Source organism: Ranitomeya imitator, chromosome 3, assembly GCF_032444005.1.
Source record: "Ranitomeya imitator isolate aRanImi1 chromosome 3, aRanImi1.pri, whole genome shotgun sequence".
Taxonomy (NCBI): domain Eukaryota; kingdom Metazoa; phylum Chordata; class Amphibia; order Anura; family Dendrobatidae; genus Ranitomeya; species Ranitomeya imitator.
Genome location: NC_091284.1, coordinates 418,489,883 through 418,503,383, shown reverse-complemented (window position 1 = coordinate 418,503,383; position 13,501 = coordinate 418,489,883). Strand labels below are relative to the sequence as shown.

At 44.7% G+C, this 13,501-nt stretch overlaps 1 protein-coding gene across 2 annotated transcripts in view; it reads right to left on the bottom strand.

The window, feature by feature from the left end:
• RPS6KB1 (ribosomal protein S6 kinase B1) overlaps nucleotides 1-13,501 on the bottom strand; it is a 113,161-nt gene that overhangs the window by 96,009 nt on the left and 3,651 nt on the right. The window contains exon 2 of one of the 2 annotated variants that reach the window (XM_069757195.1): nucleotides 6,770-6,828. Coding sequence is in view for 1 of the 2 variants with exons in the window: in XM_069757194.1 (XP_069613295.1) it covers nucleotides 6,782-6,828 (47 nt within the window). In the remaining variant the exon portion in view is untranslated. The remainder of the gene's footprint in view (nucleotides 1-6,769; nucleotides 6,829-13,501) is intronic. The other variant, XM_069757194.1, reaches the window with a different exon arrangement.

Below are 13,501 nucleotides of genomic sequence, written 5' to 3'. Positions count from 1 at the left end.
GATACAGGTGAATGTGGGGGGGAGAGAGATTCCATTTTTGATAGATACAGGTGCAACTTCCTCAATTTTGAATCAAGATTTTCTTCCGAATCCGGAAGATATTTCAGAACAAACAACTTTTGCTGAGGGTTATGATGGGGTAATTCGAACACTGCCATATACTGTGCCCCTAGAGGTCTCATTAGGACCTAAATGTTTTGCATCCAGATTTTTGTATGCCAGAGGTGCCCCAACATGTTTGTTAGGAACTGATGTCCTAAAGAAATTAGAAGCTAACATCAATTTTAGGGAAGATGGCACAGTTATACTGACTATCCCTGATGATGCAGAAACATTAGAACAATATGTTAGAATTCAGGCTTTTGAGGATTATGCTGAAGAAAAAGAGTACACCACAGATCTAGACCTCTCAATGGTCCCAGAAACACTGTGGGCACAGGGTGACACCGATGTGGGACTATTGCATATCTCTCCTGTAAAACTATCTGTGCAACCAGGAACTGTTCTCCCACAGCTCAGACAATACCCTGTGAGTGCCCAGCAGGAACTAGCGATTACAAAACAGATAGAGGGATATAAAGAGAAAGGAGTTTTGGTAGAGATACAATCACCTGCTAACACTCCTCTGTATCCAGTCAAAAAGAGAACTCTTGATAAGAGTTCTATGCCCAAATATCGTATGGTACATGATCTAAGAGAAATAAACAAAGTTCTAGATCCAATCACCCCAGTTGTACCCAATCCTCATACGTTACTATCACAGATACCAGCCAGTTCTCAAGTATTTACTGTAATAGATCTTTCAAATGCATTTTTCTCGGTTCCTTTACACCAAGATAGTTGGCATTTGTTTGCATTTACATTTAAGGGCAAACAGTTGGCGTGGACACGCCTTCCACAGGGAATGATACACTCCCCTACTCTTTATTCAAATGCCCTACAAACAGTCCTTCAGAGGTTTGAACCCGAACCACAGGTAGTAATTTTGCAGTATGTGGATGACCTACTACTTTGCTGCCCAGATCTAGAAACTGCAGAAAGGTCCACTGTGAGTTTACTATGTTTTTTAGAAAAAGAAGGGTGTAAAGTGAATAGACAAAAGCTACAAGTTTGTCAGACCAAAGTGGTCTTTCTAGGTCATTGCATTTCTCAAGGTAAAAAGCATCTTACACCACAAAGAACTGAAGCAATAAGACAGATGAATGAGCCTAGAAATCATAAACAGCTACGAGCATTTTTAGGAATAGTGTCTCATTGTAGACAATGGATTATACATGCCAGTCAACTAATGCAACCACTGTATGACTGTGTAAAAAGTGAACCTTATTTGTTGACAAAAGAAGGTCAGATTTCGTTCCAACAATTAAAAGATGCCCTTGTTTCAGCTCCAGCGTTAGGGCTACCAGACTACACCAAACCGTTTCAGCTTATGGCTGCAGAAGTTGATTCCCATGCTACAGGAGTTCTTACCCAGAAGCATGCAGGGAAACAAAGACCAATTGCATATCTTTCAGCAAGGTTAGATCCCGTAGCTAGAGCAGCGCCAACCTGTGTACGTGTAGTTGTTGCTGTCTCACTATTGTTGGACAAAGCATCAGAAATTGTCCTAGAGTATCCACTCACAGTTCAAACTACACATGATGTTTATGGGATATTAAACCAGGTCCAACCAAAACACATTTCCATGGCCAGACATTTGCGGCTACAGTGTTCTTTGTTGCTCCCCTCTACTATCACATTTGCTAGGCTTCAGACTCTCAATATAGCTACACTGCTACCTCTCGAGTCTGAAGGGGGGAATAAGGACACTGATCCACACGCAAATTTTTTCCCTACAGACACACATGATTGTACAGAGCTCATTTTACAAGAAACGGTAGGCTTACCCAATGTATCCGAAACACCACTTCAAAATCCAGATTTAGAGCTGTTTATAGATGGTAGTAGGTTTGCAGATGACACAGGTAACTTCCATACAGGGTATGCAGTTGTGTCAGAATCTGAAACTCTCAAAGCAGAACCACTTCCACCGAAACAGTCTGCACAAGAAGCAGAACTAACAGCATTGATTGAAGCTCTTAAAATAGCTGAGAACCAGACAGCTAATATATACACTGATTCTAGGTATGCACATGGTATTGTGTTTGATTTTGGAGTAATCTGGAGAGCTAGAGGTTACATGACAGCGTCAGGACAACCTGTAAAACATGCTTCTCTGATCAAACAGATCTTAGAGGCTGCACAAGAAACAAAAGAAGTAGCAGTAATCAAGGTAGCTGCACATGTGAGACTCGACACTAGGGAATCTAGGGGAAATGATAGGGCTGATAAAGCAGCCAAAGCAGCAGCTGTCAAACCCTTACAACAGGTTCATACTGTAAACCCCACAGAAAATACTGAAGATAGACTGAGACAAGCACAGGAAGATGCAGGAGAAGAGGAGAGGGACAGGTGGAAAAAGGAAGGGGCAGAAGAACAAGCGGGAATTTGGAAGAAAGATGGACTAATATGTCTACCTAGAGCCTGGTATCCGATTGTAGTTGGTGGACTGCACCACCCTACTCATGTGTCTGCAAATGCAATGACACTACTGGCAAAGCAAGTCTGGTTGGCTCCAGGTTTTGGCAACTATGCAAGAGACTATTGTGCTGCATGCGCTATATGCCTGGCACATAATCCCGGACAGACAACAAAGACCCCTATGAAGCACCACGTCCGACCTCTCTACCCGTTTCAGCGATTACAAATAGACTTTATCCAGCTGCCAAAAAGTAATGGGTATGAGTATGTGTTGGTATGTGTGGACATGTTCTCGGGGTGGCCAGAGGCCTATCCAGTTCGGAAGGCTTCAGCTAAAAACACTGCTGTAAAGCTAGTTGCCGAACTGATACCCCGTTACGGTCTCCCTGAAGTGATCGAGTCAGATAGGGGTACTCATTTCACTGGAGAAATATTTCAAAATGTACTGAAAATGTTGGGTGTTGAAAGTCAGTTACACACTCCGTACCATCCTCAAAGTTCTGGTAAGGTGGAACGCATGAATGGAACTTTAAAATTAAAAATACAGAAAGCCATGGCTGAAACAGGAAAGCCTTGGACAGAATGCCTTCCACTGGCCCTTTACTCAATACGCAATACCCCAAGGGGTAAGACTAAACTGTCTCCATATGAAATTTTGTTTGGCAGGACTGCCAATTTAGGATGTTATTTTCCACAGCAACTTGTGTTAAATATTGAGTCATTGACTTCTTATGTGCAAAATCTTCAGAAACAATTAACTAAGGTGCATGCACAAGTTTTTGCTTCCCTTCCAGATCCTGACAACACAGAAGGAAGTCACAAGTTGGAACCAGGTGATCAAGTCTATGTAAAAAGACACACCAGAAAGGCTCTAGAACCAAGGTTTGACGGACCCTTCCAAGTCCTGTTGACAACACCTACATCAGTCAAGCTTGAAGGAAAGGCATCATGGATACATGCAAGCCATTGCAAGAAAAGCAGTATAAACTCATGATATTGATGTTAATAATGATAACCTCAACGGAGGCGTGGGATAGACTGAATTCTCTAGCCCCTTTGAACAATAGATTCGTACAACACCATAGAAAATTAGTGCATGACTTGTTAAACAATACACAAACCCTGACAGATTGTTGGATCTGTACCCATTCGCCGGTATCAGCCACAAGTATACCTTTTCTAGCAGTTCCCGTATTAGCAGAAGAAATATTCGCTTGGCCTAATTGTTCAGACAACCTGGCCAACAACCAAATTGGTAATGCTAGGCTGTGGAATACTACAATCGCCATACCAATTGTGGGATGGGTAGAATTTCCTTGGTGGCAGGGTAATCTCTCAGGGAGTAACACACATCTACAATATTTAGCATTTAGGGGAGGAAAATGGGTACCTAGAAATAAGACTGGATTAACTAATTTAGGACAGGTCCCCACAGAAAATCTACAGCTTAGTTTCAGTACAACCGTCCCCCCCTCTGATGCTTTCAAACCTGTAGTATTGGAAAGATACATACATAATAGAAAATGGAAACATTCTAAATTGTTCCCCCAAGGTGATGCAAACAGTTGTACAAGTAAGCTGGGGAACCTGGTTTGTAATAAATCCGATGAGTATATCAAAGGAATGCCTGTATGTGGGAATCCCGCAGCCGGGTACTGTAGCCCCTTGGGACAAAAACCCTCTTGGTGTATGCTTCAGAATGTATCTAGATTTGTGGACTTGGCTCACAGATTGGTATTGCAGCACTCAGCTCTATGGGATCTGCCTGAAGGTACATTTTGGATATGCGGAGAAGGAGCATATAAATGGCTTCCCGTAGGTATAAAGGGTACTTGTACATTAGGACGCCTAACCCCGGCTACATTCATAATTTCAAATAAACAAGTGAATATGCAAGCCGTGCCCAAGCACACACTGTATAAAAGAGCTGCAGATAACTCACCACGTCCCTCGGGGAGGCCACATATAGTACAAATGGGAATTCCTAACAAAATTGCTAGTACCACTTTTATTTATCCTATGTTAACACAGATGTGGGATAAATTAGTTAGAGCCACGGATTATCTAGATGATCAGATCTGGGATATATTGGATATACTAAACACTAGTATAGCTGTACAGAATCAGCTTATAATAGTCACTAACCAACATACCCTGGTATTGGATTACCTAACTGCCTCACAAGGGGGTATGTGTCAAATCATCGGACCCACCTGCTGTCATTATATAGACCCGAATAGTACTATGAGTATGACATTTAAATTAAAGGACGTACAACGACTCAGAGATCAGTATGACAAAGACAATGACCAGAATAAGGATAGCTGGTGGTCAGATACCTTTTCTTTTCTTAACCCAGCCAACTGGTTCAGAGGAATCGGTGGGTGGGTTGCTGGGATTATGCAGAGCATAATACATATAGTTATGATTATTGTAGTCATATACGTACTATTCCAGATTGTGCTCAAGAGTATCTCAGTATGCACAGATAAACTTTGTGTAATAGATGCAAGAGTATAAAGTTTTTTTCCTTCTTCTCTTATGTTATCCTTTGCTAATACTGATTATTGCGCTTATTTTGCTATCCCTTTGTAATATCTGTACTTATTGCAAAACAAAGAAAAGGTTGCGAGAGTTAAACGGAAGAATTAATACTAGATTTGATTCTCTTATTGAATACGAGCATGTACATGTGTAATACCAAATAAAGGCTTTGTCTTTGGCCCTGTGGTAATAAAATAAAATAAATAAAAGAAAATGTCAAAGGGGGGAATTGTGGAGATCAGACTGAACTAAAGGAATCCATCTTGTCTTCTTCCTGAGAAATCTCGCTTACAACAAGATACATTTCTGCTGACTTGACATTTCCTTTTATGGAAGTAATCAAGTGTGCATTCCTTCTTTCAATAGCAGCCTTTCATTCACCTTCCAGATGATGTAACTTTCTACTGATAAAGACTGGTATAGATTGTTTATGTAAGAGATAGTGAAATATGAGCGCTTGTGCGCATGTCTGTAAAAGAATAATTCTTTTCTATATAAAGGAAGGGAAAAGCCCAGAGAGAGAGATGTGCTCCTGGGCTTCCCCTGTATATGATCACACAATACCTTGTTTGCGTGTCATTTACTCAGGATCCCTACCTCTAGTAAGCCAGGGACTGAGAAGGACTTAACAGTGTAAAAGTAGACAGGTCTGGGATCGCCCAATGAATAAGCAAAGTTTGTTCACTGGATGGTCAGATCATTTATGCAGGTAAAAAACAAAACATCAGAATCAGAAGTACATCCCTCCATGTAAACAGCAGACGTGCTGCCAATATTATGATACTGTAAGGGGACAGAGCAATCATATTAGTGATCATTCTGTCCCGATAATTCTTTGTCGCAAATGAGTGCTGAATGACTTGTGTATAAGTATATATTGTGTATATGGCGCACTGACGAGCCAAAGTCGGCAGTGTAAATGCAGCATTACGTGGAAGACATCAACCCTAAACTGCATGGATGTGGATACTAAGATATTAGGTCTTTTGTGTGCAGTTAAAATCTGCTCCATAAAATGATCGGAGTTAAAAAAAAAAAAAAAAAACACAACACACAAAAGAATCCAAATTAAGGTTTAAAAAAAGAAAAGAAAAATTATGTGTAATATTTAGTATAAAAGAAAAGTCTAAGCTTAGTAAAGAAAAACAAACCTGAGAGTAAAGTAAATGTACTGGGAACAAAAAGTATATGCAAATGGAAACCTTCACACAATACATCATCGACAGTGCAAAAAAAAAAATGACGCTAATGGGACGATTCACTAAGGCTGGCATTATACATACTAGTCATAATGAAAGGGCGTAGTGGCGTAAGATGCACCAAATTAAGAGGTGCACTCCACTTAATGAATGTGGTGCACCTCGAGGCACGAGTCTCGCCACAAATGCAACTACTGGAGTAACGTTTCTTGAGTAGGTTACGTCACTGAAGTGGTGTAACATCTGATGATGGACAGGTGGACACAGTCACACCCAGTCCTCTGCACAATTTGGCCAGGACTGGCGTGAATACGCCAAATAGCAGAATTGTCACATTGCACAAACATTTAAGGAGATTTCAAAGTGTTTTACACCAGGTATACATAGATGAATCAGACCCTAAATGTTATTTTGGCTTTTTAGTATTTAATATGGTTTCTTTAAAATAATGTGTGTAGAGTACAAGAACCTTTTAGACTGCAGTACTTTTAGATAAAACTACTCACATAACAACTTACAGTTCATATGACATGCCACCATGCTCCATGAATTCATTAATATTGCTCTGTAAAAAGATAAACAGAATTTCATTACAATTATGTAACCATCATTCACACTATCTTTCTGTGCGAGATTTCAACATTTGTGTGTGGTGGAGCTGCTCACTGTTAGGAGTGTCATCATGTAGCTGCCTGTCTTTGGTGGTATAGGGTGAAAGAATAATGAAGACCAACACAAAACAGTTACCGTATTTTAGACCACAACATGAAACTGTACAGCATCATGGAAATTAATGAACATATAACATGCAATGGAAAATGGGATGGTCCATATAAAAAATTAAGATTATGCACATCTGCAGAAGACTGCATAACCCAAACCTGTAAAAACTGGTGTAAGAGCCTGGCACTCAATTACCGTAACCTTTATTGGCCTTCATAGAAATACAGACTTTGGTTGAACTCACATGGCAGGCTCGGAGGACATTCTGTGTCTGGGGCCTCCACAACATGTGTGGCTTAAGAATGCCATTCCTTTTGTTCTTGCTAAGATAAGCCTCTACTAGGAGTCTCACAGCATTTCTCTCAGAGAGCAGAGCTGAGGAGTTGGGAGAGGTAGCCATCAGCAGAATGGGGCTTAATGGAGTGGTCTGAAATTCAAATTTATTTTCACCCTAAATCCCTATCTACTCAATGTCATAATCTAAACTATTTTCTAATATACTTAAATAAAAAAATCCCTGTCCTTCCCTAAAGGTACCGTCACATTTAGCGACGCTGCAGCGATCTAGACAACGATCCCGATCGCTGCAGCGTCGCTGTGTGGTCACTGGAGAGCTGTCACACAGACAGCTCTCCAGCGACCAACTATGCGAAGTCCCCTAGTAACCAGGGTAAACATCGGGTTACTAAGCGCAGGGCCGCGCTTAGTAACCCGATGTTTACCCTGGTTACCAGCGTAAACGTGAAAAAAGACAAACACTACATACTTACATTCCAGTGTCTGTCCCCCGGCGTTCTGCTTCCCTGCGTTCTGCTTCCCTGCACTGACTGAGCGCCGGTTGGCCGTAAAGCACAGCGGTGACGTCACCGCTCTGCTTTCCGGCCAGCCGGCGCTCACAGTGCAGAGAAGCAGAACGCCGGGGGACAGACACCGGAATGTAAGTATGTAGTGTTTTTTCTTTTACGTTTACGCTGGTAACCAGGGTAAACATCGGGTTACTAAGCGCGGCCCTGCGCTTAGTAACCCGATGTTTACCCTGGTTACCAATGAAGACATTGCTGGATCGGCGTCACACACGCCGATTCAGCGATGTCTGCGGGAGTCCAGCGACGAAATAAAGTTTTGGACTTTCTGCTCCGACCAACGATGGCACAGCAGGATCCTGATCGCTGCTGCCTGTCAAACAACGATATCGCTAGCCAGGACGCTGCAACGTCACGGATCGCTAGCGATATCGTTCAGTGTGACGGTACCTTAACTACATACATAATTGCTTTTCTTTTTTCCAACTTCCTTTTTGATGATACTTCGTTTTAGAATCCAATTCCAGTGCATGTTGGGATAATCACACAAAGCATCATCATGGGGCCGAGGCTGCGGTCTCTGCCGCAGCCACTGCCCTCTCCTTGAAACAAAACGTCATCAGTGACCTTAATTTCAGGGGCTAGGCTAGTCCCTGCGCGACATGCACGGAGCGATGTCTGCAATGATAACGCACTGTCTCAGATCAGCAGCGACGAGTCGGCAACAGAGTGCACTGTCCGTGAGCGTTGTCAGAATACCCGGTGTGTAGTGAGACCAGAGCCAGTAGTCAACTAATAGGACAAACCTTATCAATCTCTATATTTCCCCCAGCTTAAAATAATAATACTCACCTTCTGTGCAGGCGCCATTCCAGCTGTGTCGGCATTGGCTCTCCCAGGGATCCCGTGACATGGTTACATCACGCCATTCCTGCAGCCAATCATCCCTGGCTTCACTGTCCCTGCCTTCAGACAAATCACATACATCAAGAGGAAGTGTGAGAGCAGCAACAGCCCTCACTTCTGGATGTATGTGATGGTGGGGAGAGTGAAGCCAGGGCTGATTGGCCGCAAGGATAGCGTAATAATTCTCCGCAGCGGAGTGCTCTGCCGTAGCTGATCAGATAAGGTGTAGAACTCTTTAGTTATTGAGTCAGTGTTGCAGACTTAGGCACCACACACCTCAACAACCCAACTCTATCACTTTACCTAAACTCTTCCACTTTTGAATAATACTTCTAAAGGCGCAGACCGCTGGCCATATAACTGGGGCGATAATTGCAGCAAAGTCCTCGTATTGGCTTTCTGCTTTCCTGACCTGAGAGGGACAGCTGCATCAAAATACATCACGCTGTCATGCTCAGGTCAGGAGAGGTGCGGTCATCATATGACGTCTTTCTGTGCCCTATCAGTTGATCCTGGAATATTTAGGAGAGAAAGTCACTGACTAGTTCCAACAGTCGCTCCTATTACAGTAAAGGTACCGTTACACTTAACGATTTACCAACGATCACGACCAGCGATACGACCTGGCCGTGATCGTTGGTAAGTCGTTGTGTGGTCGCTGGAGAGGTGTCACACAGACAGCTCTCCAGCAACCAACGATGCCGAAGTCCCCGGGTAACCAGGGTAAAGATCGGGTTACTAAGCGCAGGGCCGCGCTTAGTAACCCGATGTTTACCCTGGTTACCATTGTAAAAGTTAAAAAAAACAAACAGTACATACTTACATTCCGGTGTCTGTCACGTCCCCCGGCGTCAGCTTCCCTGCACTGTCAGCGCCGGCCGGCCGTAAAGCAGAGCACAGCGGTGACGTCACCGCTGTGCTTTACGGCCGGCGCTCACAGTCAGTGCGGGAAGCTGAAGGCGGGGGACGTGAGACACCGGAATGTGAGTATGTAGTGTTTTTTTTTTTTTTACATTTACAATGGTAACCAGGGTAAACATCGGGTTACTAAGCGCGGCCCTGCGCTTAGTAACCCAATATTTACCCTGGTTACCAGTGAACACATCGCTGGATCGGCGTCACACACGCAAATTCAGCGATGACAGCGGGTGATCAGCGACCAAAAAAAAAAAAAAAGAGGTCCTGATCATTCCCAGCGACCAACGATCTCCCAGCAGGGGCCTGCTCGTTGGTCGCTGTCACACATAACGATTTCCTTAACGATATCGTTGCTACGTCACAAAAAGCAACGATATCGTTAAAGAAATCGTTATGTGTGACGGTACCTTAACAGAGCTCCAATTCAGTGAGCTCTGTAGAATGGGCCACTCCGTCACAACTGCTGGTATAGGCAGACTGCATGGCTATCCGCTTGCCTTTATACATCAGTGGGACTGGATAAGAAAACTTGAATTCATGAAGAGGCGTACTAAAGGTACCGTCACACATAGCGACGCTGCAGCGATACCGACAACGATCCGGATCGCTGCAGCGTCGCTGTTTGGTCGCTGGAGAGCTGTCACACAGACAGCTCTCCAGCGACCAATGATCCCGAGGTCCCCGGTAACCAGGGTAAACATCGGGTAACTAAGCGCAGGGCTGCGCTTAGTAACCCGATGTTTACCCTGGTTACCATCCTAAAAAGTAAAAAAACAAACGCTACATACTTACCTTCCGCTGTCTGTCCTCGGCGCTCTGCTTCTCTGGTCTGGCTGTGAGCGCCGGGCAGCCAGAAAGCAGAGCGGTGACGTCACTGCTCTGCTTTCCGGCTGACCGACGCTCACAGACAGTGCAGGAGGAGAGCAGAGCACAGCGCTGGAGGACAGAGAGCGGTAGGTAAGTATGTAGTGTTTGTTTTTTTACTTTTAGGATGGTAACCAGGGTAAACATCAGGTTACTAAGCGCGGCCCTGCGCTTTAGTTACCCGATGTTTACCCTGGTTACCGACATCGTTGGTCGCTGGAGAGCGGTCTGTGTGACAGCTCTCCAGCGACCAAACAGCGACGCTGCAGCGATCCGGATCGTTGTCGGTATCGCTGCAGCGTCGCGAAGTGTGAAGGGGCCTTAAGGCTACGTTCACATTTGCGTTCTGCCGGGCTGCGTCGGGCGCAGCCGCGGCGACGCATGCCTCATGCGCCCCTATATTTAACATGGGGGCGCATGGACATGCGTTGCATTGCGTTTTGTGAGGCATGCGTCTTTTTTGGCGCACGCGTCAGAGCGCAGAGGACGCAGCAAGTTGCATTTTTTTGCGTCCAAAATCATGCCAAAAAAGGACGCATGCGTCACAAAACAATGCGTTTTGCATGCGTTTTGGTTTGCGTTGTGCGTTGCGTCGCCGACGCAGCACCGCACAACGCAAATGTGAACGTAGCCTAAGCCCACCGGCATCAGGGGCTTATCTACAGCATTCTGTAATGCTGTAGATAATCCCGATGTATCCTAAAAGATGAGAAAAAGAGGTTACATTATACTCACTCAGGGGCGGTCCTGCTGCTGGTCCGGGGCCTCCCATCTTCTTACGATGTCGTCCTCTTTTCTTCACGCTGAGGCTCCGGCGCAGGCGTACTTTGTCCTGTTCAGGGCAGAGCAAAGTACTGCAGTGTGCAGGCGCCAGGAAAGGTCAGAGAGGCCCGGCGCCTGCCCACTGCAATACTTTGCTCTGCCCTCAACAGAACAAAGTACGCCTGCGCCGAAGCGTGAAGACAAGAAGAGGACGTCATCTGATGAAGATAGAAGGCGCCGGACCGGACAAGCAGCGGGACCGCCCCTGGGTGAGTATAATCTAACCTCTTTTTCTCATCTTTCAGGTTACATCGGGGGCTTATCTACAGCATTACAGAATGTTGTAGATAAGCCCCTGATGCCGGTGGGCTTACCTCACCCTAGATTTTGGGGGTGACAGATTTCCTTTAATAACCAAAAACATTGAGTGAAATAAATGCTGCAAGTTTCTAAGTAACTTATGTCCATATGATGTAAAATTGCAGTAGGTTTTGGTAAGATAGGGGCCAGTTCTCTATTTTATAGAATCTGTGACTAAAGGTACCGTTACACTAAACGACTTACCAACGATCACGACCAGCGATACGACCTGGCCGTGATCGTTGGTAAGTCGTTGTGTGGTCGCTGGGGAGCTGTCACACAGACAGCTCTCTCTAGCGACCAGGGGAAAGACTTCGGCATCATTGAACTGTCTTCAACGATGCCGAAGTCCCCGAGTAACCATAACCGATATTTACCCTGGTTACCATTGTAAAAGTTAAAAAAACAAACAAACAGTACATACTCACATTCCGATGTCTGTCACGTTCCCCGGCGTCCACAGGGTTAAAACTGCTTTCGGCAGGAGCGCTGCTAAAGCACGCGCTGCTGCCGAGAGCTTTCCCTGCACTGTGTCAGCGCCGGCTGTAAAGCAGCGGTGACGTCACCACTGTGCTTTGCTTTACGGCCGGCCGGCGCTGACAGTGCAGGGAAAGCTCTCGGCAGAAGCGTGCATTAGCAGCGCTCCTGCCAAAAGCAGTTTTAACCCTGTGGACGCCGGGGGACGTGAAAGACATTGGAATGTGAGTATGTACTGTTTGTTTTTTTTTTTAAACTTTTACAATGGTAACCAGGGTAAATATCGGGTTACTAAGCGCGGCCCTGCGCTTAGTAACCCGATATTTACCCTGGTTACCAATGAACACATCGCTGGATCGGCGTCACACACGCCGATCCAGCGATGACAGCGGGTGATCAGCGACCAAAAAAAAGGTCCTGATCATTCCCAGCGACCAACGATCTCCCAGCAGGGGCCTGATCGTTGGTCGCTGTCACACAACGATTTCGTTAAACGATATCGTTGAAACGTCACAAAAAGCGTGATGTTGCAACGATATCGTTAACAAAATCGTTATGTGTGAAGGTACCTTTAGTCATTGCAGATCACTTAGTACCCCTCCAACACCATTAAGCAACTGACACTGATTTCATACCCAGATTTCTAGATACAAGTTGTTTGCAGCTTCCGTACAGGTCTGTTTATTACCCAGGCCACTGAAGTCAGAGACCATTGATACAGTCATGGCCAAAAGTATTGAGACCCCTGCAATTCTGTCAGATTGCAATCATTTTCAGGAAGAAAATGAGTATTAACACAAATTATTTGGTATTATTATCTTCATTTAATTTGTCTTAAATGAAAAAACACAAAAGAGAATGAAGCAAAAAGCAAAACATTGATCATTTCACACAAAACTCCAAAAATGGGCCAGACAAAAGTATTAGCACCCTCAGCCTAATACTTGGTTGCACATCCTTTAGCCAAAATAACTGCGACCAACCGCTTCCGGTAACCATCAATGAGTTTCTTACAATGCTCTGTTGGAATTTTAGACCATTCTTCTTTGGCAAACTGCTCCAGGTCCCTGATATTTGAAGGGTGCCTTCTCCAAACTGCCATTTTTCGATCTCTCCACAGGTGTTCTATGGGATTCAGGTCAGGACTCATTGCTGGCCACTTTAGAAGTCTCCAGTGCTTTCTCTCAAACCATTTTCTAGTGCTTTTTGAAGTGTGTTTTGGGTCATTGTCCTGCTGGAAGACCCATGACCTCTGAGGGAGACCCAGCTTTCTCACACAGGGCCCTACATTATGCTGCAAAATTTGTTGGTAGTCTTCAGACTTCATAATGTCATGCACACGGTCAAGCAGTCCAGTGCCAGAGGCAGCAAAGCAACCCCAAAACATCAGGGAACCTCCGCCATGTTTGACTGTAGGGACCGTGT